This window comes from Sceloporus occidentalis, unplaced genomic scaffold (genome assembly GCF_023333645.1).
Source record: "Sceloporus occidentalis isolate IW3139 unplaced genomic scaffold, rSceOcc1.0.p SCAF_3, whole genome shotgun sequence".
Taxonomy (NCBI): domain Eukaryota; kingdom Metazoa; phylum Chordata; class Lepidosauria; order Squamata; family Phrynosomatidae; genus Sceloporus; species Sceloporus occidentalis.
Window position 1 is genome coordinate 218,743,071 of NW_028316983.1, and position 25,193 is coordinate 218,768,263.

General features: G+C 41.5%; 1 protein-coding gene across 5 annotated transcripts in view; it reads left to right on the forward strand.

Moving 5' to 3' along the window:
- Nucleotides 1-907: 907 nt before the first annotated feature.
- NDUFAF6 (NADH:ubiquinone oxidoreductase complex assembly factor 6) overlaps nucleotides 908-25,193 on the forward strand; it is a 39,703-nt gene continuing 15,417 nt past the window's right edge. Inside the window, exons 1-3 of one of the 5 annotated variants that reach the window (XM_089517661.1) lie at nucleotides 908-931; nucleotides 15,535-15,634; nucleotides 18,425-18,547. In XM_089517661.1, the coding sequence (XP_089373787.1) occupies nucleotides 18,461-18,547 (87 nt within the window). In that variant the 5' untranslated portion in view covers nucleotides 908-931; nucleotides 15,535-15,634; nucleotides 18,425-18,460. Of the gene's footprint in view, nucleotides 932-13,802; nucleotides 13,827-14,014; nucleotides 14,124-14,181; nucleotides 14,376-15,534; nucleotides 15,639-18,424; nucleotides 18,548-25,193 lie in introns of those variants that run through there. The other 4 variants (XM_089517665.1, XM_089517663.1, XM_089517660.1 and 1 more) reach the window with 4 other exon arrangements.

A 25,193-nucleotide genomic window follows, 5' to 3' on the forward strand; every position in this document is an offset into this window, starting at 1 on the left:
AAGCATCCCCAACAGATGGCCATCCAGCCTCTGCTTAAAGACCTCCATGGAAGGAGACTCCACTACACTCCGAGGGAGTGTGTTCCACTGTTGAACAGCCCTTACTGTCAGGAAGTTCTTCCTAATGTTGAGGTGGAATCTCTTTTCCTGTAGCTTGCATCCATTGTTCTGGGTCCTGTTCTCTGGAGCAGCAGAAAACAAGCTTGCTCCCTCCTCAATATGACATCCTTTCAAATATTTAAACAGGGCTATCATATAACCTCTTAACCTTCTCTTCTCCAGGCTAAACATTCCAGATTCCAATCATGAGACTCATTCCACCAGGTTTCAGTGATGCCTATTATATCATATTTGCTTTGCTGTACTAGGAGTTCAAGTTCATCTTGCTTATTTCCTATGCTCTGTGCATTAGTGTAGAGGCATCGCAGACCACAGGTCCCATTTACTTGTTGCTTGTGCAAGTTTATTTGCCTCCCACTGTTGTGTCCTTGCACTTTTTTTCTTGTTTCCTCTGTGTCTGTTTGACTATTTTCTCCAGCCCTTTCGCCTTCCTTAATATTGTCTCCCTTCCCCATGGAACTCAGTTTAAAGCCCTCCTGATCAAGTTCTTGAGACTGTTGGCAAAAACATTTCTTCCAACTGGTGTGAGATGCAACCCATCCGTTGCAAGAAGTCCCGCCTCATGGAACCTCAGCCCATGATCAAAGAATCCAAATCGTTCTCGGCGGCACCATCTGCGAAGCCAGTTGTTCACATCTGCTATTTTCCTCTCCCTTCCTGGACCGTGCCCTTTGACTGGCAGAAGAGACGAGATGACAACCTGTACATCCATTCCTTTCAGCTTCCTACCAAGCGCCTCATAATCCCTTTTGATGTTCTGCAGGCTGTGTCTTGCAGTATCGTTGGTTCCCACATGGACCAAAAGGAAGAGGTATTGGTCAGTAGGCTTCTTTTTAAACTCTAGGAAGAGTGTGCTTGTAGTCACATCTTCAGTCAGTCACACCTGTGAGTCACTAGGGGCGGAGCTAGCAGACTAGCTCTTTGTTACTCCTCCCAGAGCCTCTGCAGAGCAGTTCCTGCTACAGAGAGGAGGAGGAGAGAGGAAGGGTCACCAAAGACAGAATTGACTCAAAGGCACATCATACAGGTATCTGGGAAGCATTTCTAAGCATATAGGGCAGCAATGGGAAAAGAGCAGTTATTTCTGTACACTCGATCTGTGATGCCCTGCTCCCCCCCACCACCACTTATGCTAGTAGCTTATAATATGAGCTGACGAGGCCTGATTCCATATTTGAAGGGCCCCTGAGCAAGTACATTTCTATTGCTGAGCCCCCAAACAAAATCATGCAAATTAATCAGTTGTTTCCTGGGTTGGAGGAAGAGAGTGAAGCAGCTGCCATAGACAGCAGGTTTAAGGTGATCAGGTAAAGGCAGCAATTTATTTTGTTACTAGTACTGAAATGTACCAGAGCTCTGCACTGCCTTCTAGAAATGCTATTCTAAAGCAGGAGGAGGGAAGAACATATGAAGGGTTGAAAAAAGGGCAGAACAAGCCTCCGCTGAGTGAAGACTTCATTTCCTTTGCTACAGGTCACAGAGGGAGTTCACCATTTCTCTCCCCTTAATAGCTAAGATTTGTTTATATAATTATGGATATCTGGCAGGAGCCTGCCTGACAGCCTTGACCCACTTGGCCCTGGGAGAGGGACTGACAGCTGGGTCAGAGAAGAAAATCCATCCTTTTCACTGCTGTGGGAACCAAACAATCCCCAGATCATGAAGGCGAGAGCTGGTTCAGTATCGGTGAATGCATCTATTGAGACCAGGGAACAACTGGGGGATGGGGCAAGGAAGACAAGGAGAAGAAAGGGGAATCTGGTATGTCTGGTTAAAGAAATCCAGGCATTATGGGCTGCAAATAGAGGCTCCATGGCCAAGGTTCATGCTACATGATCAAGTTTTAAAACTCATTTTATGCTAGATAAATGTTAAAAAGTTCAAAACTAACTGGGAAAACACTTTAGCTCAGTGATCCAGATCCAGCCTCTGGGAATTGTAGTTTTCCAAAGTATAACATTTCCAGGCTTAAGGTAGACCATATGCTTAGCACACTTTCATTCACTCGCTGGAAAAAGTTAGTAGGAGGTACTGGGAAGATACAGCCATCCCAAGACATTTTGCTGACCAAGGCAAATGGCAGATGTATCCCACCACTACCCTTTAAATGAAGGTGTATGTACATGGCCAAAGCCAGCCAGGAGGCATTCTGTCCCATGAGAAAGAAACTTCCCACAAGTGACACCATCCATTCGTCAGTAAAAATACAATAACAACAAATTAAATTTGCTTCTCTCTCATGACACCTCATATCAGCTGACTGACAGCTGTCTTACCCTGCCTAATGGCAGGCTGTAAAAAGGCTCTCTATCTGAGATCCCACTGATGATCAGAGCAGAGCTTAAGTAGTCAAACTTGGTATAAAATACAGAAAATGCAAACATAGCTGGGCTATCCTTCAAGGGGAAAAAATCTGTATCAGTGATACATCTATATGAGGTCACCCTAACAGTCACTAAATATGTGCAAACCTTCAGGATTTCTGGATCTCTTCATCAGGCAAGATTTTTTTTAAAAAGCAGATTGGGTGGGGAAGGAAGAAAGTAAGCTCACTTGATGCTGGAGTCACAGGTCTCTTTCATGTTGCAAAATTATAGCACTCCAATATCATGTTCACTGCCATGGCTACATCATACACAATCCTAAGATTTGTAGTTTAGTAAGGCTCTCTAGTGAGCCAGTGTGGTATAGTAGTTCAAGCGTTGGACTATGACTCTGGAGACCAGGGTCACACTCTCTCAGTCTCAGAGGATCCTGTGAGCTTTATGGTCACCATAAGTCAGAAACAACTTGAAGACACACAACAACAAAGGCTCTCTGATACACAATTCTAAATACCTCACAAAACTTCAAATCCCAGGATTTCATGGGATGGAGGCATGACAGTTAGAGTTATATCAAAGTGTTACAACTGTGAACACTGAAAGAAATGCAGTGTCTCCGTGATCACAGTGTAAGGCAGAGTCTAATGTTATCAAGTTATTTTTCTGATTGATGCAAAGTACATACCAATGCTTCCTCCATCATTCCATATAAGGAAGCCATCTTTCCAGTGAATCAATGTGGCAGCAGCCTTGGTATTCCGTTTAATGTTCTTCAACCTGCTGTTATTTATAAAGGATGAAAGGAACAGTTAGGTGACAGACTCTGAGACCTTTCCCAACTTGGTACACTTCAAATGAGTTGGACTAGAAGTTACTTCATGGTCACTGTGGTCAGGAATGATGGGCTCTGTAATCTGAAGAGTATATGGTTTAGAAACAATGCTCTAAGATGATGAGTAACTTGATTTCTACCCTGCCTTTTCCCCAGAATCAGGACTCAAGATCTCTACTTCCTTTTCTATGATTTACAATTTTCGGTTTCTCGCCTATAATTGGTTAAGGAAGTAAAAGCTGGAATTGCAAAATTGTTATCCCAAGATTCTGTTCTTGTGTGCCTTTAAGTTGTTTCCTTCTTATGGTGACTCTAAGGTGAACTTATCATGGGGTTTTCTGGGGCTGAGAGTGTGTGACTTGCTAAGCAAGGAATTGAACTCTGATCTCCAGAGTCCTAATCTTATGCTCAAACTAAATGCCTTTAATTGAGGATTTTATATACTTATTCACCTGTTAGGGTCTGTGTTCATGACCAAGTCAGGGAACAGCTGTAGCCCCACCACTAATAGAAGAGTTTTTGGGGAAATGCTAATTGTAATTTTGTTGCAGAAGGACAATATATATAAAATCTTCATTTAGGTAATACTTTCTTGTGCCACATGAGTCATGCTCTGCTACCTCCAATGTTTAATCAACTCTGCCGAGACTTGAATCTACCATACCAAAATATAATAAATTGGTTTCAGTTGCTTTCCAGTGGTTAAGAAACAAGCAACGCAGAGGACAAAACAAAGGGGCAGATGAGTTGCTTGGCTTAATGTTTCCAGTTCAAGCACTGACCTGTATTGACCTGCTTCTTGGACTAAAAGCATGCCTTGCCATTCTGAAGAAGAAAGAATTACTTCCCTGTGGTTTCAGTCGTCAATCTCCCAGTGCAGGCCTCTATTTTTCTTTAAAGCGCTCAATAATTTGTTTGTTTCAGCACCCACAGAGTCCCTATAAATCACTATATACTTAAATGCTTTCTTCTTAGTGTGCTTTCTATGGGTGTTTTGTCATCAGTGTATTTAGGTTATCTAGACTCTTCACTCCTCCCCATCTTTTGTAAGCAATTTGGAGGGTTATTCACAATGCTTGCTGAAAGGGGATAATGCTTGGGGGTCTCATACTGATATTTTTTAAACAAAACTGGGAAAGACTTTAAAAAGATCAGTTTTCAGCAAAGGATGTTTGACTGAGGCAAACCAAACAATCTTAGAATTTAGAGACATAGCCATGTTAGTCTAGAATATCAGTATGCAGTGTATGCCATAGCACCTTTGAGACTAACTGTGTGAAAGAAGTTGTAGTATAAGCTTTCGTAGACTTAGGGCCTGAACAGACTACTTCGGGTCACTTTGGAGGTATACTGTTTAAATGATACATGCAACTCAAGAGGCCAGAAGCTGTGCCAAAGTAGCACTCCAGTCCTAAGGACCCGAAGTAGCTTTATTTTGGCCTGTTTGTTTGAGCCCTAAGTCTACGAAAGCTTATACTGCAACTTCTTTCACACAGTTAGTCTTGAAGGTGCTACAAGATCACTCTGTATACAAATAATGTTAGGTTTTTAGCAAATGATTAAAGAGGCAAAATGGAATCCAGTGGATAGCTTATGTGAAATTTCAGGTATCAAAGATAAATTTTAGTAAATGCTAGGGGTGTCACTTTTTAGTAAATCAAAAGGTGCTAGTAATCTGTTAGAAACTTTTTAATTGGTACTCTCAGTTTATCACATACTTTATACCAACAAAAGTGGAAATCTCTAAACCTGCATAATGTATTCAAATTGAACAAGCCTGAAAATATCTGCTTAATAAATCTGCTTCTAACATTTATGTGGAAGACTATCTACTGTGCTGAAGCTTCTGGAGGTCCTAATGGTGACTCTCATTACAGCTTATAACACCTCACAGAGGCCCATTTTTTAATATATATTTGTAGTGATTAAGACTACATAAGAAGAGCACAAGAAGAACTCCATTTGATCACAGTAAAGGCCTGTCTAGTAGCATCCTGTACCCACAGTGGCTGCCTGTTCTGATAGATTAATGTACTATTAAATTTGGTTAGTCTATGCTCTCATCAAATGGATATCAGACTTTCTATCTGCAAGAAGCATTTTCCAACTCACCTGGTTGCCAATGAGCTCTTTAGGCCACACACAGAGAGAAACTTCTCCATCTACTACTTTCTTCTTGTTGCCTTTTAGACTGTAAGCTCCTTAGATCAGGAGCCTGTTTATCCTGTTGTGCAGGGGTTGGCAACCCCCGGCCCACGGGCCGGATTTGGCCCGGCGAGGCCATGGTACCAGCCCCAGCCTGGTCCTGCCGCTGATTGCCGCCGGCGTGGGGCAATCAGTGGCAGGACCTCTTGTGTGGGGCCTTTGGCTTCTTGCGCAATTGGCCTTTGGCCCCGCGCCCTCGCGCAAGAGGCCCATGGCGAGGGCGTGGGGCCTTTGGGGGGCAAGCGGTGGCAAGCGGTGGCAAGGGACAGAAGGGGGAGCAAGGGGGAGCAAGAGGGGCAATTGTCTATAGAAGCCTCAGTAACATGCATTTATATTAACATTTGTTAAAAAATCAGCACATTTTTTGCGTGTCCTCCATTTAAAAAAAGTGTCCTCCATTTAAAAATGTTGTCCTACATTTGTCCCGGTTTATTTATTTATTTAATTTTAAAATTATTTATTTATTTATTTATTTATTTATTTATTGGCTTCGGCCCCCCAGTTGTCTGAGGGAAAGCAACCCGGCCCCCGGGTCAGAAAGGTTGCCTACCCCTGCTGTTGTGTCTCTAAAGAGCCCTGCACTCTGTAATGTGTCCTAAAATAACAAAGACATTAACAAGAAGAAGCGTGGGTGCTTCTAAGGGTATACAGAGTACCAACCAGATCTTTGAACTATAACGTTACCTTGTATGTAAATCCTGCAACAAAGCTGGAGAGAAGATAGAACCACTCTTACATCTCTGGACATTCTGATATTCTTGATAGAGCTTGGAAATATTCGTTAAAATGAGTACCATTTTACAGGTAAACATTATTTTTAAAAGGTATCACAGATAGATATTAGGGTTAGTAACAATTTTGGGAAATAACCCATTAGTAATATGCTAAGAATACATTGCTTCCAAAAAGCCCCTTAAAAGTATAAAAATGTCCTACAAAAGGCCAACAGTCCACTCAAATGACCCTAAAAGTAACATTTTTTGAAATGTTGTTGTTGTAGTTGTTGTTGTGTGCCTTCAACTCATTTCCATGCTATGGCAGACAAGTAAATATTAGTTCAATCCAGATATGTAACACACTGGCTGTACTGTTAACATGCAAAAACGGGCCATCATTATCCACTCATTATTCTCCCCACCCACCCCAAAATGAGTAACAGATAAAAATGTTACTTGTTGCAACACATTACTTTAACCCTCTGCAGGACTAGAACTGACTTCCAACTCACACCTGTTTTAACAGGAGGTGCAACAAGATGACCTCTACCAAATCCTAATTTATATTACTGAAGCAAAGAAAGCTCAGGCTTACCAAAATAGATTTTTATTTTGAAGATTCTAAGCTTCATTCAGTTTTGATGCACAAAACATAAACCTGAGCGGAGAACTCTTTCATTCTAAGTGTGTACTTCTTGCATCTTGCATTTCGAGGGAGTTTATCACACGGGAGGAATTTCTCTTAATTTTGTATGAAAAGAAAGTGAGGCCAGAACGCATTCACGTGAATTCGCTAGTTTACGTGAATTCGAATTGCATTCGAACTGACTTCTCATTGCCCGAAATTGCGTGTGGTAGTCTATCACGCAATAACGTGAAACCCCATGATTGCGTTTGGACTGACTTCCCATTGCCTGAAATTGTGTGTGGTAGTCTATCACACAATAACGTTAAATACCATGATTGCGTTCGGATTGCCATTGGATTATACTTCCAATTTCCCTTGTCTGATAATGTCCACTGTTAGTAGCTATTCTAGGAAAAAAATGCTAAGTAGATCTTCCATTTCTCAAATCTGTAAACAGTTTGCTGTACGATATCCAATGCATCAATTCAGATGGGCACAGAATAGGAAGGTTATTAGCGGTGAGCAAATTGTCTTTTTAGGAAGCCTGCCTCTCATTATTTATTTTGCATCCCTTAGACAATAACAAAATATGCAAACATCAGATTCCCCACTTTTCCTCATGAGAAAGACAAGTTATAAGACACATTATTATACACTATATTTCAGTTTATATTATCTTGCCTTCCCTACCACTTGAAGAAGCACTTTAAGCTTCCAGACAACGGCAGGGTTTAAAAAACAAGGGGAAAAAAGTATGGCTGAGTCATATCAAAGGCTGGACCAAAACTAGAAATTCTAGCATTTTCTTCATGCAGCAACCAGCCAGTTGCTTAAGGGAAGCCTGCCAGCAGACTTGAGTGCAGCTGCACCTTCCTTCTTGTGTTCCCCAGCAAATGTGATACAGAGCAACTGCCTCAAATACTGGAGGTGATACATAGCAATCTTGTCTAATAGCAATTCATTGCCCTGCCATGAATTTGTCTAACTCCCTTTTAAAAGTTATCCAATTTGGCAGCAATCACATGATCCTGTGGCAGTGAATGCCATGGTTTAACAACAACCTGTTAAGAAGTACTTCCTTTCATTTTAGCTTCTAGTATTATGGCAGGTTCTAGTATTATGACAGAGGAAGACAATCTTCTTCTCGTCTTCTTTCATCAAAATGTGCATAACTTTATACATTTCTATTATGTGTCTCTCTAGTCATCTTTCCTTCCGCCCCATCTAAAGATCCCCAAATAATATACTCTCTTTCCTTAGGTGAGTTGCTCCAGTGTCTTGAATAATTTGTTTGCTTCTTTCCACGCATCTCTGTCCACTCTGCATATCCTTTCTCTTCCAGGTGAGGCAAACAGAACAGTAGATATGTATATGCCCTCAAGTTGCCTGTCAGCTTATGGTAACCCCATGAATTCCATAGGGCTTTCTTGTTCTTGTGTGCCTTCAAGTTGTTTTCCACTTAAGGCCACCCTAAGGCTTCTTTCTTCCACTTAGCCTCAAAGTTGCTGCAAGATGTCTTTACATACAGATTCTACATACTTACACTGTTATATCTTTGAATTCTATCTTTGTGGTCCTCAGTTCCACAAGATTCCCTGGAAAAACCTTCTTCCCAACCCCAGCAAAAGGAGTCACTGGGAGTTGTAGTTTTAAATAGGGTATGGGCCCCTTGTGTACAGTTTAACATTAAAAAAAACAACCCCCCAAAGCATCTGATCACTTTGTATGACTTTTGTGAGAGTCCATTTGGCTCATGGAGAGTCCTGAGAGCAAAAACTAGGTCCTTGCACCTACATCAGGGCACATTTAGGATGTCACAAAGGTCTGATCAATTGTATTTGATTGGTTTATTTTTATTGTATCTTTTTCTGCCAGGTATAGGGAGAGATGTTTGTGGGATTGTCTGCTTCAGGTGCCAAAATAACCTGTCAAGCCTTAAATAATATGCAACCTGAATGGGGTGACAGGATGGCATTTATGGCTCTGCCACAGGCAATTAAATCTCTGCTTTTATTCCATACCCTTTAGCTCATAAATTTTAACAGGCCAGTTTTACAAAGTTAGTACAAGAATATGCGACAGAAATAGAGCACAAATCTTGCTGACATTCAGCAATATTATATTAGTTGCATACATAGCTGTCTACTAAGCCATGGCACTTAAATCTTCAAATGTCAGGGTTTGCTTTTTTTAATGTAATATAGGTGCTAGTTTTGTTGCACCTAGTAGAAGTAGGAAAAAAACAACCCAATCCTATACACTTGAACCTTGGAATAAGTACCATTGAAGTCAGTGAGGCTTATAGATATATCATATCAAAGGATCACATTGTTATTATATCAGTCAAGACTTATTTTTTACATAGGAGTCTGAAAGAGGGTATTGGTTACAACAATCCCTGTAACAATACCAGGTGCAAGATAAGAGATAAATATAAAAACAGCACTTCTGGTGAATAAATTTGCATCTAACACAGATAGAATTATTCTTATCTCATTTATCTAGAACATGTAAACACCATAAATGCCATTCAAATACTCTCTTCAATAATTCCATCTGCTGTTTGTGGTGTGTCACCCCAGGCAACAAGATGGAACAAAACTGAATGACTTTGTAGAGAGAGGCAGGAGGGAAAAAATGGGGGGAGGGGGGAATAATTGTTTAGACTTAATGATATAAAAGTACGTACTCCCACATTACCATACAGCAATAAAAAAAGGATCTCATGTGCTTGCAGTTTGGAACAAAGGGCAACTGGGAGCACACCATGATAAGGCATTCCATGGTAGGACTGAGTTTCATTCTTGTTGGTACACAATATCCTTTTAAAATGTGAAAAAATGTTTTCTTGGGGGGGAAAAGACTGAAAAGTTCAAACAGGCTTAATCGGAAGAGACTTCAATTTAACATTCACACTGTTTGTTTATTTCTAGGAGTTCTGTTATTTACTGTGATAGGAAAACAGAGACTTCTGATTCAAAGTAGTTAGATTTGTTGATCATGGCTGCAGTCCTATGCAATGTTCCTTAATGGGCAATACGTTACATTGAGCAGAGTGGAATGTCTGAACATATACAGGATTGCACTGTAAATTATAAATCAATTGTAGATCATGAATGCCGTGGTTCAGATTTTACTTCAATTAATATACATTTGGCCCTCCTTATTCACAGAACCTTCATCCATGGAGTCCAGCATCCACGGCTTGAAAATATTACACACACACACACATATTCCAAAACACAAACCTTGACTTTGCCATTTTATACAAGAGGCACCATTTTACTATCCACTGTATTTAATGGGACTTGAGCATCCAAGGATTTTGGTATCCACTGCGGGTCCTTGAACCAAACCCCAGTGGATATCAAGGGTCCACTGTATTGGTTACTTAGTGAAAATTTAAAATCCTTGTTTGTCTGACAGACATACCAATAAAGAAAACCCTAATTCTGAAGCTACTAAGATGTGTGTCACAAAGGAAAATGATTCCCAGCTGGCTGAACTTGTCCCTGGTTCCTAGCTTTTTGTTCAATATTTAAGTGCAGGAGCAGCCTGCATTCACAGCTGCTCTTTACATCTTTGTACCTCCAAATAAACTGTAGTCTGCTGTATGGCACATATTCTTTCCACCAGGACACTGTCAAATACAATTCACACCTCAGAGCAAGTTGTGCAGAAGCAAAGTTTTAGGCTGGAAACTTTGCTAAAGCATCTAAAAAGGAGGTGGTCTCTCTATAGTAGGGATGTATTATTTGGGATGGTCCAAGCCTTAAATAGGGATGATGCACTCCATATTTGCATGAGTTGACCTCGGGCTACCACATACACATAAAATGTTGTGTTAAAAACAACCAGGCAGAAATACACAATCTGAGTTGGCCCAGATGTTTGGGTAAGAGAAGGATGTAAATTCCAGTTACTCATTCTGGCAGCTTTTGTTGATTTGTTTTGGCAAAACATGCCCCATAACATGTGCTAGAACAACTATTTTGGGGACACTGCTAGGAATTTCCATATCAGTTCTTGTGATATTTGTGTGAAGTTTGAGATGTTGTCAGACCCACCTTGTCACATGCAGGAAGGCTGAGTTGATGGTGAAGGAGTGAAGAATAATGTCTGTTAGTTCATTTTTCATCATGTAAGGACTGGAGGCTTTGTATATTTTCTGTGAATGCTGTTGTGATTGTTATCCCAGACAACATTTGACACATTGCTGTTTTGTTTTATATGGAGCAGCACCTCCATGCAAATCAACACGGTACAGAATACCAGTTGTTAGAGACAAGATTGGGAGTGGGGCTGGCCATACTCTTAGGTATACTGGGGAAACTGCCCCAGGCAGATTTTGGGTGCCCCGAAAAGTACCAACCTGTTATATAATTTATTGTGATAATATCTGTACTGCCGAGAGGCCCTGAGCTGCGGTTCTGGAGACCAGGGTTCAAATCCTCGCTCAGCCATGGAAACCACTGGATGAACTTAGGCAAGTCATACTCTCTCAGGTCCAAAACACACTGCAGAAATAATTGAGTCTGAGACCGCTTTAATTGCTCTGGTTCAGTGCTAGGAAATCTTGGAAACTGTATGTAGAGAGATCTTGTAGTACCTTTGAGACTGACATAAAGAAGTTGGCAGCATGAGCTTTCATAAACTTCTGTGTATATGCATCTAAGGAAGTAGGTTGAAGTCTACAAAAGCTCATGCTGCCAACTTCTTTATTTCAGTTAATCTCAAAGATGCTACAAGATCTCTCTACATACTGATTCTACAGACTAACACAGCTATTGTATATACTCATGTATATGTCTAGAAATTTTAGTCAAAAAATTGACCCCAACAACCTAGGTCAACTTATCCATGGGTTGATGTAGATACTATATTATAACTTATAAGAAAGGGAATCATCCCCTGGTGAAAGGCAAGAGTGCAATCTGTCCTGGAAGCACTGACCTCCCTCTACTCTCTCTTCCATCCAGCCTTTAGTGTGAGCCAAAACAGTTATGCCTGCTGGGATCTTGTACGTTCTTTGGCATTGTTTTCCTTTAGTTCATTATTTCCATCCTTTGTTACATGCCCCTAAGTTTTACCCTTGACTTATCCATGGGTCATATCAAAATCCATAATTCCCCCCCCCCCCCCCCACTTATACATGAGGTTGACTTATAGTCAAGTATATATGATATATCTCCAAATTCTACCACTGGGAACTATTGTGGCACCAGAGCTCTATGATAGATGCTAAATGTCTCACAGTGCTGCAGTTCCCAGGATTCCCTAGCTTTGAGCCCAGGCAGTTAAAGTGGTCTCAAACTGGATTATTCCTGCAGTGTGTTTTGGACCTCAGCCTCATAGGATGGCAATCACAAACCCCATTGTTGTTTGCTGTTAGTTGCCTTTGAGTCAACCTTGACTAATGGTGGCTCTGTGAATGAGACATCTCCAGGCCCCCTGTTCCAAGCCTCCACTGCCTTGCTCAGGTCCTGCAGGCTCAGGCCAGTGACCCCTGGACTGAATCCATCCATCCATCTAGCATGAGGTCTTCTTTCTTGCTACTACCCTCCACCTTTCGCAGCATCATTGTCTTTTCTAATGAGCCATGCCTTCTTATGATGTGGCCAAAGTACAACAGCCTCAGTTTGAGCATCTTGGCTTCCAGGGAGATTTCAGGCTTGATCTGTTGAAGGATCTGTTTCTTTGTCTTTTTGGCCGTCCATGGTATCCTCCAGCACCACATTGCAAATGAGTTTACACTTGCCCCTCCACATTTGCGGCTCTGACCTTTGCGGATTTGATTATTCATGGATTTTATTCATATGTTCTCTCTAGGAATATCTAGGTCCTCCGACGCAACTCTGTGGTAAACTTTAACTAAAAGTCGCACTGAGAGGAGCTAGAAATTCCTAGAGAGAAGACTCCACTAGCCTTTGTAGCTCCTCCAGTGCAACTCTATGGTCAATGTCTGACAGGTGGTGACCACAGAGTTGCCCTGGAGGACCCAGAGGTTCCTAGAGAGGTGTTCTCTCAGGTAAAAACATAGTGTTTTTGTTATCTGCGTTTTTTCCACATCCACGGGGGTCTTGTGCCCCCAGAAAATGTGGAGGGTCGAGTGTATATTCTATTTTTATTCTATTCTATTTTATGTACAGAGCTGTGTAAACTTACAGCACTTTAAGTTAATAACAATAATAATATCCTTTCCATTGGCTTTGTCAGCTGTCCTGCTCTCACATCCGCACACAGTGATGGGGAATGCAATGGCTTGGACGATTCTAACTTTAGCGTTCATTTATATGTCTTTACTCTTTAGGATTTGGCCTTGTTCTTTCACAGCTTCCTATTCCTAAGGTTCGCCGTAAGTTGGAAAGGACTAGAAGGCAAACAAGAACAAAGCCTTTCGCCTTCTCTGCTGCTGCCTCACAGAACTACAAATCCCAGGATTCTGTAAGATGGAGTCATGGCAGCTAAAGTGGTGTGAAACTGTATTATTTCTACAGTGTGGATGCACCTTAGAAACAGAGCTGGAAGAGACTTTGGCTGCATCCACACTGGAGAAATATAACCCAGTTTGGCATTGCTTTAACTCTTTTCTGGCTCAAGGCTATGGAATTCTGGGAGTTGGAGTTTGTTGTGGGGCCCAGAGCAGAGAACGAGAAGGAAATAAAATGGAAGGCGGGACTTAGAATTGATTGACAGCAGGATACAGCTTCCGGCCCAATCCCTTGTTGGTGGAGGCGGGGGAAAAAAGGACAGCCGAGCCCTGGCTTTGATTGACAGTAGAGAGGCGTGGCCGAGCAAGAAAGAAATAAGATTGGAGGCGGGACTTTTACTTGATTGACATTGCTTTACTGTATCCCTGGTTGACAGAGGCAGTTGACGCGAGGCAAACAAGGCCTGAGGGGGCGTGGCCGAGCGATAAAAAATACATGGAAGGGGCGGGGCTTAAGCTGGATTGACAGTAGGTCTGAGCTTGCGTCGACAGTAGGGGGCGCGGCCGAGAGGTAAAGCACTATCAGGAGAGGCGGGATTTGGACCTGATTTGACATACAGCAGAATTCTCGATTGGCTGAGGATTACCTGTGATTGAGAGGAAGGGGCGTGGCCGTGAGGTAAAGCAATGACGCGAGAGGCGGGACTTTGTCTTGATTGACAGTAGAGCAGACCTTCCTGCCGAATCCCCGGTGAAGGAGTCAGAAGCGCAAAATGTGCCTGAGAGTGGGGAGCATGACCGAGTGATAAAGGAACAGCGTGAAAGGCGGGACTTAGTCTTGATTGGCAGCAGAGCAGCACACCTTCCGGTTGGCGGAGGCGGGCGAAGAAGGCGGGACTTAGTCTTGATTGGCAGCAGGGCGGTGCTTGTGATTGGCAGGAGGGGCGTGGCTGGGAGGCATGGCGGCTGGGAGTCCGCTGAGGGCCCTTGTCTTCGGCCGAGGGAGGCTGCTGGCTCCGGCCAAATGCAGAGGGAGCGCGCCGGCGGTGGCAGTGGCTTCCAGCCGGGGCTCTGCGGGAGAAGAGGAGGAGGAGGGGCGCTATTGCATGGAGCTGCTGCGGTGAGTGCAGAGGGGAGGCCTCACAGTGAGAGGCTGCATCCACACTGGAAGAATAATCCGGTTTGGCACCGCTTTAACTCTTCGCCTGGCCCTTATCTTTGTTCTGCTCTGCCTGCTCTGCTCCACTTTCCCTTCACCTTCCTTCCATTCAAAACAAAAAGCCTTTCCTCTTTGGTCCTGAAAACGCGCCCTTTAAGAGCATCTGGACTTCATCTCCCAGAAGCCTCTGCCGTGTCGCCAACGGCCTGGGACTCTGGGAAATGAAGTCCGAAATCCCTGGCCCTGCGCTGGAGGAACCGGTGCTGTGACTCCGTACAAGGCGTTTAAGATGCATGCGCGCAGGTTGCAGTATGGGATGCAGAAGGTAACGCCCCCTTCTTTCATGGAGGGTCTGGGCACAGTTTTACTCAAATGAAATCATTTAAAATGCATGTTTAAGCTTCGTGAACATGCAAAATAGTAGGTTTTATGTCATAAATAAGTTGCCAGTGAGCAGCATTCTGAGTCCCCAGAGCATGAAATGAGTCTGCCTTGGCCATGAAGGTAGTAGGCATTGCGCATCCTTCAGTCTCCCACCCAGTTTCTGTTGTCTTTCCCCCTCCAGCTAAAGACAGTGACAACGTTTATTGTGTTGGACAACCAGATCCATTGCAGGGGTCTCAGGCTCTGTGGTGCGGATGCGGATGGAGGATAGTGGTCGGGTTCTGTATAGAAGAGAAGGAGCAGATGGGAAACTGAACAGCAAACAGTCTGCATGGCTCTGAGGATTTGAAGCTCAGCCCCATAGAGACAGACGTTTGATGAAGGAAGTGCTTGGAATTACAGCCTGAATTCCTTGAACTCTTGGAGAGACTTTCTGGCTACTTAACTTGCTTTGGTTAAATGTGGTTGTGACAAAAACGTATCCTTGGAGCTTATCACACAGGAGGAATTTCTCTTAACTTCGAATGAAAAGAAAGTGGGGCCAGAACGCATTCATGTGAATTCTCTAGTTCAGTGAATTTATGTGAAATTGAATGGCGTTCGAACTGGCTTCCCATTGCCCAAATTTGCGTGTGGTAGTCTATCACGCAATAATGTGAAACCCCATGATTGCATTCGGATTGCCATTGGATTACACTTCCCATTTCCCCTGTCTGTTTTTTGTTTGCCTATCCAGGAAACGTGACTATGAAGGGTTCCTCTGTTCGTTGTTGTTGCCTGCGGGATCTCGTCCGTCTGCTTTCGCCCTCAGAGCCTTCAACGTAGAACTGGCTCAGGCAGGTATTAAAATGCACACTAGGAAAATGTTGAATTGGGGAAAACAGAACCATATTGACACTCTCTCTGTGTGTATGTGCCTTCAAGTTGCTTGTCAACTTAAGGCAACCCTAGGGCTTTCTTATGCAGGGAACCCTTTGTCCTTCTCCAGCTCCATACTATACTGATGTATTCATCCAGCTCTTCATTATCTTTCCTAAGAGAGCACAAGGACCATCAATCCAACCTCCTGCCATGTAGGAAGGCACCATTAAAGCAACCCCAACAAATGACCATCCAGCCTCTGTTTAGAAACCTCCAAAGAAGGAGACACCACCACGCTCTGAGGCACTTGCTTCAAATAGTGTAGAATCTGTTTACTTACATGTGAAATCAGTAGAAAACAATATTATTTTCAACTTAAACTGAGTATCATCTGCCATTCCAGAGCTTGAAAAGGTTACTTTTTAGACTATGACTTCCAGGATCCCCATGGCTAGTATGGCCACTAGTCATGGCGACTAGGGTTTCTGAGACCTGTGGTTCAGAGAAGTCACTTCTGCAAGCTTTGTGTCATTTTATGGCCAAAAAATGGAAAGAAATTGCATTTATTTATTTAATTTGTATGCCTCCTTTCTCCTGGGAGATACCCAGGGTGGCTGGCAGATAAAGCCTTTAAAAATCTCAATGAAATTCAGAACAATTAAAATCATCTTTTACATTCTGCTGGTGATTATTTCATCCTGAGTAATGTGGTGTTCTGTGCCGACTTGGCAGTCTTTTTGCTTGTTCTTTATAAACACTTCAAATAGTGGAGCCTCCAGAGGCAGGCTCAGCACCAACTGCCCTTCCCAGCAGCCACTGCTACAGAGAAGGAGCCCTTGTGTCTTCTGGTGGTCAGGCAATGTTATCAAGCACTGTCGGCTTTTATTTTTCTGCTCTTGTCATTGTTAAATTTTCTGTTGTTGATTACTGGATACTCAAACCTTTTCTTCCCATGGCTCCACGCATTTCTCCTAATCTGATCCCTATTAGACCATTCTCTCTGAAATTGTCGCTTTGTTGCTCAGAAAGCGACAGCAATTCATGATCTTTTTCTTTCTAGATCATTTAATCTTCTTGCTCTTACTGAAACATGGTTCCTGGCCCATGACACTGCTACCTCCACTTCCCTTTCTTTTGGCGGTCTCTCTTTCACCCACATAAGATGCTCTGAGGGTTGCGGAAGAGGAGTCGGTATCTTATTGTCTAATTCCTTCCAGTTTCAAATTTCTTCTTTTCCCCCAGCTATTGTTTCTCTTTGTTTGAGTCTCACTCTATTAGATTTTTTTTTTCCTTTACAGCTGCAGGTTGCAGTCATCTATCACCCTCCTGGTTCTGCTACCCAGTTCCTCTCAGACTTTGAGTCTTGGCCAACATTGTCCCCACTTTGATCCTAGGTGACTTTAATATCCACCTTGATGATCCCAAGAATTCCTCAGTGTCTCGCTTTAGCTCCCCTTTAGCTTCTTTCAGTCTTCAACCTCATTCCAACTCTTCAACCCATTCTCTTGGTCACAGCCTCGACTTAGTTCTTGCTGCTAAGTGTGTCATTTCTGACTACTTGGCATCTGATTTTCCATTGTCTGATCATCATTTAATTTCTTTTACTCTTACTTATATCCCACCTCCTCATCATACTGCTCAATGCTACTTTCATGATCTTCAGTCTGTTAACTGTGACCATCTCAGTCAATCCTTGGATTCATCTCTCTCTTCTCTACCTCTTGGAGACTCTGCTGACTCAGCGATTCTTTATTTAACTCCACTCTTTCTTCAACACTTGACAACTTTGCCCCTGTATCTGTAGGCACTTCTTCCTCTATGACTAGGCCTCAGTTGGAATTATACCTTTTTAATTTGTTCTCTTGGGCAGGGGGAGATTAAGCATACTGAAGTATAGCATCAAATGCATCACCCAGACTACCCGTCAAGGCACATAGTACACAAACCCAACCAAGTTATTTTGTCATATAACACAGGAACACATGCCCTTTCCCATCTCTAGCAATAAAAATGAAACAATACCAAATTAAATAACAGAGCTTGTTGCCCTTTCATGACATCCCAGCCCTGCTGCTTCAGCCTGCTTATTTGTTTGGGCCTGCTGTTATCTTTGAAAATTCCCTTATTTGAAATTAAATATATCAGGATAAACCTCTATCTGTGTTTGAAGGGTTTATTATAGGTATTTTCACAAGCAACTCTACAGTTCTTTATACTAGGTGCTGTTTCAGAGGTAACAGACATCTTTTTAAGGTTAAGGATTGCATCAACAGTTACTTCTTTCCTTTTGTTGGCTTCAGGGAATTATTCCAAGACAGTTATTAACTGTATCTAAAAATGCTGTTTCTCTCTTGTAATTGGATTCCGCTTGATTTAGACACCATTATTTAGATAAGGTAATTAACAAAACAGGTTGTAATTGAATGAGAAAAGAAGAATGAATTAATTTTGCAGGACCCATCTGGTGGCTTTTCCAGCTGAATTTATATTCTCCACAGCACATAAATATGCCAAAAGGTGCTTGACTAAGCATTTGACTTCTTGAATGACATAAATATTAAATAAGAGAGATTGGGTGACATAATAACTGCATGGTTATGATAGATACCTATCTTGATCAGGTTTGTGATATACCAAATTAGATATGTAAAAGAATGAATATAAAAGAAAACAAACTCTGTTTGCTTCATTTATTTTTTCATGTATCAAATGTTGTATAAAAACAAGAAATTTCAGTATCACTCCAATTTATGTTTCAATTCCAGATTAAAGACTCTATAACCCAAAAGACCATTGGTTTGATGCGACTTCAGTTCTGGAGGAAAACTGTGGAAGATATATACCATGACAATCCACCCCAACAACCAGTTGCAATAGAGTTGTGGAAGGTATAAAGTCTACATTTGTAATTAAATTGTAATACACTATGACCCCCATATCTGTGCATTCTGTAGCTGTCATTTTGCTTACCCACATCTGAAAAAATACGTTCTCTCTAGGCATTTCTAGGTCCTCCAGTGTGATTCTATGGTGTGCTTGGGGTGGAAGAAGTTTGTCTGTCGCACTGAAAATAACAAAGTTCCCTACTATTCATGGTTTCCCTATTATAACATGGCTTCATGTATTCATGGAGGGTCTTGGGATGTAACCACCATGGATACAGGGATTGTACTATAGTGGTTCTCTCATTTCAGGAAATATGGCAGGCCAGTTTTTTGGAGTATTCAAGCTGATGCAGATGTTTTAAAATGGAAAATACAAGTGTATCTTATAGTGTACTGCAAAACAGGACCGTGGGTTGTTTTCAGTAGTTAGAAGCTATGGAAAGAAGCTATCAGGTATTTTAATTAATCCATTGATCTCTTCTTCATTTTGGTACCTGGACTTGATATACTCTTGAGTATCTAAATAATCTACAGAATAGATCTTTGGTCATAAAGAAAGGTAGATTAAATACTGAGCAGAATAGATCCTACTGGGAGAATGAAGACTTGGCTTCAGAGCTCCCTATAAAAATTTCTATCAGATGTCAGGAGCATTATGAAAATATACTCCATCCTTTCAAGAGCCAACTTGGATGAGCAGAATTCTGCAGCATCTTCAAATGTGGATACATCTATTGACAGGTAGCAGTAAACAAATAAATAAATGCAGAATACCCTGTAGCATAATGAGTCTCTTCCTATAGTTGTAATTTCACTGTGATTTGCAAAAGTGTAACAAGAATCTTGTCTGAGCAGTGAAATTCTCTCTTGCTGCTTCTTACCTTCTCCATATTCCAGAGCAGGTGAGAGAAGTGATCTGATTTGTAATACAAGCCAACATTTGTTCAGGACAGGTCTTGATTGTCAGCACTGTATGTTCTTCCCCTCTCTCATATCTGAGTTTCTCCTCTTCCTTTTTCAGAGTTAACTGAGGCCTGTTACAGACAGCCAAAATAAAGCTGCTTCGAGTCACAGTGGAGGTATGGTGTTTCAATGATGCATGGGTCCTAAGAGTCCAGAAGTCATACCAAAGCCATGCTCCAGCCCTAAGGACTGGAGTGTGGCTTTGGTGTGGCTTCTGGACTCTTAGGACGCATGTATCATTGAAACACCATACCTCCACTGTGACTCGAAGCAGCTTTATTTTGGCTGTCTGTAACAGGCCTATGTTTAAGAACTCCACTGATCGTGCTTAGTTTATATAGGAAACTCTAGCTTGTAGCTAACCATTGTAAATGTTAATATAGTATTAATGTATATGTAAAATTAGCTATGGTTTGATTTGAAGAATGAAAGGAGGTGAAATTGATAAGGACTGTGACAATCTGCACAAATACACTGCTTACCAATCTTTCCAAGCCCATTTCAAAGTGTTAATATTAACCTAGTAAACCATAACAAATTGGGGCCAGGTTATCTACAGAGTGGTTTCTCCCAAACACACCTATTAAAATTCTCAAACCATTTTCAAGTGTTCCCATTAAATGGTGAGTTGCAGGTGACTAGCAGTTAGTGAGCCTTTTTAGTGATGGTGTCCTCATCAGAAATTGGTTGTCTGGCACCTACATTATGGTCTTTTCACTGGGAGGACAAAATGTTACTCAGTTTCCCAATTTTAAATATTTTAGCATCTTGCCACTGATCATTCTAGGTGGGACTGATGGGAGCTATAGGCCACATACTGTCTGAAAAGGTCTGTAGGCCCCAAACTATCTGTTAGGGCTTAGACTGCTGTGTTCATTCTGATAGTATTTCCTCATTTAGCTTGGATTAACACTCTGGGTTCCTTTATTTGAGCATTGTCTAAATCATATGATTTTAAATATTGTTAATTTGCAAGGTATATTACGTTCTTCATTATGAATGAGTGGCAGGTATCCATTGTTTATAAGTATGTATAAACAGGTGTAGCATGAAAACAATTTTTGCAGCATGCTCCTTATTTCTAAAATATATGCACAACTGGAGTAATAGCTATATTCTGGCAACTGAGACCTTTGCTTATCTATCAGTTATAGTCCTCCACTGCTCCCGCCAAGCGTTTGGGTGAACTGCCTGGCTTTTAAGATGAATTTAAAGCTTGGAAATATATTTAAACTGCAGTCCTCAGAATCCTAGTGGTCATTTCCTAAACACTGCTGTCAGAACAACTAACATTTCCAAGTTCTGCCCGAATGTTTACGTGTTTGGACTTTAATAATGTCTTTTTGATTTTTAAAATACATTTTATTTTCAAAGTGTAAAACTGCTGCAGGAATAGGGGAGTAGATAGAGATTTTGGAGTGGTATCAGAAGGAGGCTGCTAGTCAGCAGAGTGCACTGTTAGCTAGGCTTTACCTTTTCAAAAGGTTCTCCCTGCAGTCTAGGAAGAATTGGCCAGAATTATTTATCCATTTATCCTTCTAATATGCCTATAAGGTAGATTAGGCTGAGAAGGAGTGACAGGCTTGTTTGTCAGAGTGAGGACTTCCTCCTGTGCATTCTCTTTCCTAACCCAATATAAACCACTGTAATATGCTGTTGTACTTGTTCTCACCATATGTACTGGTGTGCACACATCAGTACATGGCAGGATGCTTTTGTTCTCTGCAGTCACTGAGCTCTCCCTACAGGAAGGGACTTGGATAGTTGTGCCAAATCCTTTTTCTCTGCCTACCTCATGAACTTGGCTTTTGTTCCCCTTTTTCCTTTCCACGCAGCTTGTTTACTATGCATATTGTCTGTGGACTTGTCCAGACTTGTTCTTCTGATTGCCCCTTTTATGAGTCATAATTTTACTCTTTGTGAGTCAGAAAGCGAAGAGAGTCTCAGCACAATGGTGTCGCTTAAGCAATTAGCTTTTTTCTCTTCTGACATAAATATTGCAGACCATATTTGTATTCCTTGACTGGCACCTAGAGTCACACCAAACACTTCAAGTACTCCACTTCAGGATAATGTGAAAGTACATTTTCTAGTATTGCTTTATGTATTTTTGGACATACAAGCACAAGCTATTAAAATGTGGGTAGTACTGTGTCTTTCACTGTATTTATTTATTTTCAAGATTACTACCCCATCTTCTGATAAAATCATACAAAAGTAATTTACTAATGTGTGGCCACTGTGGGAAACAGGATGCTGTATTAGATAAGCAGGCTTTTTAAGTCCAGAGCAATAAAATGCAGAGCAGTTAACTTGCCCTTTGGTAGTACATCATTGACTGTACTTGGGATGATAGTTGGTCTTTCCACAACTGCCCCAATGAGGCCTGTGATATGTCCACAATAAATACTCCTCCCTACTGGAAATGTGCTTCTGTTGGGGAGCAGTGTATTTATTGTACATAAAGCCTGGCTTCCTTCAAGATGATTAAGTTGGTTTACATGAATGCCCATCAGACAAGTTTCTTTAATATTATAGTAGGCATGCATCAGCAATTTCAGTACTGCTACAGCATTGATCTCTTCTTGCTGTAGTTGATTTGTTGTTGTTGTTGTTGTTGTTGTTGTTATTAACTGCCCTCGAGCTGGCCCCAACTCACAGTGACCTTGTGGATGAGACATCTCCAAGCCCCCCTATCATCAATTACCCTACTTCAGTCCTGTAGATTCAGGCCCATGGACTCCTTGATTAAGTCCATCCATCCAGCATGCGGTCTTCTTTTCTTTCTTCTGCCTTCTCTAACATTATTACCTGCATGCACGACTCATCACTTCCCTAACCAGCTTTAAGGCTGAGCTGAAAACCATATTGTTTAGGGAAGCGTTCTCAGGGAATTTGTGATTGTCATCTGGCTGTCTGATAATGTTTGATGTGATGTGATCTGCTTTTATATTTGATGTTTTTAATTTGTCTTTCTTTTTCCTACATGGTAATTTTATCTATTCCTCTATTTAATTGTTATTATTTTAGAGTGTACCCCTTGGGCAGGCTTTTATTTACTCCTAATTTTACCGACTTTGTACAGCACTGTGTATAATTACAGCGCTATAGAAATAAAGTTTAATAATAATAATAATAATAATAATAGTTTTTCTAGCAAGTTGTGCCTTTTCGTGATGTGGCCAAAGTACAACAGATTTAGTTTTGTCATTTTGGCTTCCAGGGAGAGTTTGGGCTTAATCTGTTCAAGGACGCATTATAGTTCTCTCATTAACATGTGGAAGGTGCACTTAAGATAAATCAGACTTCTTCATACCAGTTCCACTGCTCCCTAAAGTAAGATAGACCTTCTTCCCATTCAGTGTAAAGGGGACCATGACCATAAGTAAGGATTTTTAGAGGTCTGTGCCTGCTTTACTTGTCTCCTTTCTCTGCATACGTGTTTCCTCCATCACTACCTTTTTGACTTGTCAACCACACCACTACTACCCTCTGGCCTCCTAGCAACTTTTTCCATAAAGGATCCCTGCTAGCCTAAGTGGATAAGTAAGCTTTTGTCACCCAAGTGTGAATCTCTTGCTCGCTGTAATGAATACTGTCCCCACCTGTCGAAGGCCACACCTCCTGGTAGGTATCCAGCTATGTGTATGTCTGCGACTGCCTCTACTTCCTCAGCTCCCAACGCTTACTTCTGCTCTGCATCCCATCCTTCTCATTCCAGTGGTCTACTTTCTGTGGCTGCTGCTTTCAATGTCGGCATTTTATGGCTCCTGGCTAATACAGCGAACCTTCAAAGTACACTGCCTGTAGATTGCTTGTGGCTCAGTCTTGTAGTAAGACATGTTAATTCTCCTCTTGTAAGCTTGGCTTTGCTGTGGAACACCACAGTTTCCATTATACATCTTAAACTTTGTCAAAAACTCCTTGATTTAAATTAAGCGTTCAACTAAGAACAGAGCATTGCAGTTAGGTAGGACAAGGCAGTATACAGGTGAGGTTGGGTAGTGCAAAATACGGATGGCTATTCCAATGTTGCCTTTGTTCATTGTTTGCAGGTTTTGATTTATAAGCATCACAACCCCCAGGCCTGTATCTGTCCTCCTTAAACTCTGTAGGTTTCTCAAGATGGCTTTCATGCAAAGTTGCCTGCAAAAGAACAAGTATCATGCCCTCTCCCCCATTTGAGGGCTTTTCTTCTACAGAAACCAGCGTTTCTGCCTTTCTGGAACTATCTGCTTGCTATAGTTCATTTTCATTACAGTTGTCTCTAAAATTGTCCATACCATCAAAATATCAGTCTTGTTGTAACTGCACAAAAATCTTTACATCTGTTCGTCTGAACCTTGCCAGTCTTGATTTTCTCAGAAGAGATGACACCTGCATACTCAATACTTTCTTGCTCAAGAAAGTAAAAAAGATAATTGGCAGCACCTTGAAAAAAACAACCTTTAAATGCTCTAGCTTTTGTAACATTTCTGATGATAATCAGTGATAGGCATGGATCATCAATTTTTAATCTGGATTTGAATCTGGGATCTCAGTGCGGTCAGGTGGCTTCCAGATCAATCCTTGCCAAATAGGACCATTTGTTTAATCAGTGAATTAGGGTCCAGATGGGGTTTTGCAGATGGTGCACACTCTCAAGGTAAGGTAGAACAGTTTACACTGCTGTATTGTTATGAGCATGTTGTTTTCATTGTTTGACTATTCTGCTGAGGGCATTGTGTTTTGTTACTTGTATTATGTTAATTTTTTTGTCCTATATATAGCAGCTTTTGTACTTTTCCTTTCATATAAAGAATGTACTGTTGATAGCAATATTTGTGTGTGGAGAGTGTTCTTTAATAACATTATTGCAACTGTTGTGTCCTCAGCTGCTACGCACATCACTTTGAAGAACAGATTGTATGTAAAACTAAGTTACAGACTTCTAAAGGGGATGTTTGGACCTTGGTATATTCTAAGAATTGCTGTTGCTGAGCGATTGCTCTAGGTATCTTAGCAACACTTTCTCTCTTTCCCTCTACTTCCTTGTCAAAAACTACAGCTTGACTTGAATCAAGTGTTTGGTTAAAAACTGGTTGAGTTCAGGGTATTTTTCTGCAGCAAATGGGAGTAGGGTCATCTTTTTAGTCTTTTCTGAAAACAGTCCTTGCATTGGTGGCTACTCTATATAACAAAGTGACAGCAGAAGGCTGTATTAGAATTCACTTATGTTAAACTGAAGGGGAAATAGTATGTAAAGGGAAGTAATCTCAAGTCTGATAACAATAACAATAACAATAACTATTATTATTATTATTATTATTATTATTATTTCCCGCCTCTCCCTGTGCATTGAGGCGGGATTACAACAGATAAAATCGAACAATACAGTTACAAAATGTCAATAAAAGCACACAAAAATACATGCACAGTCATTAAAATAGCCAAATCGTTATCTGTTTCTGTACTAGTCAATCAAGTGTGGAAGATTCTTTAAGATCAGTTATAGCAGATCTGCACTGGCTGCCAATTCGCTTCCGGGCACAATACAAGGTGTTGGTTGTTACCTATAAAGCCCTAAATGGCTTGGGCCCAGAGTACTTGAAGGACCGACTTTCCCCATACAATCAGCCCCGCACTCTCAGATCTCGTGGGGAAAAACTTTTGAGTGTTCTCAAGACAAGATACGCAGCGACTGCGC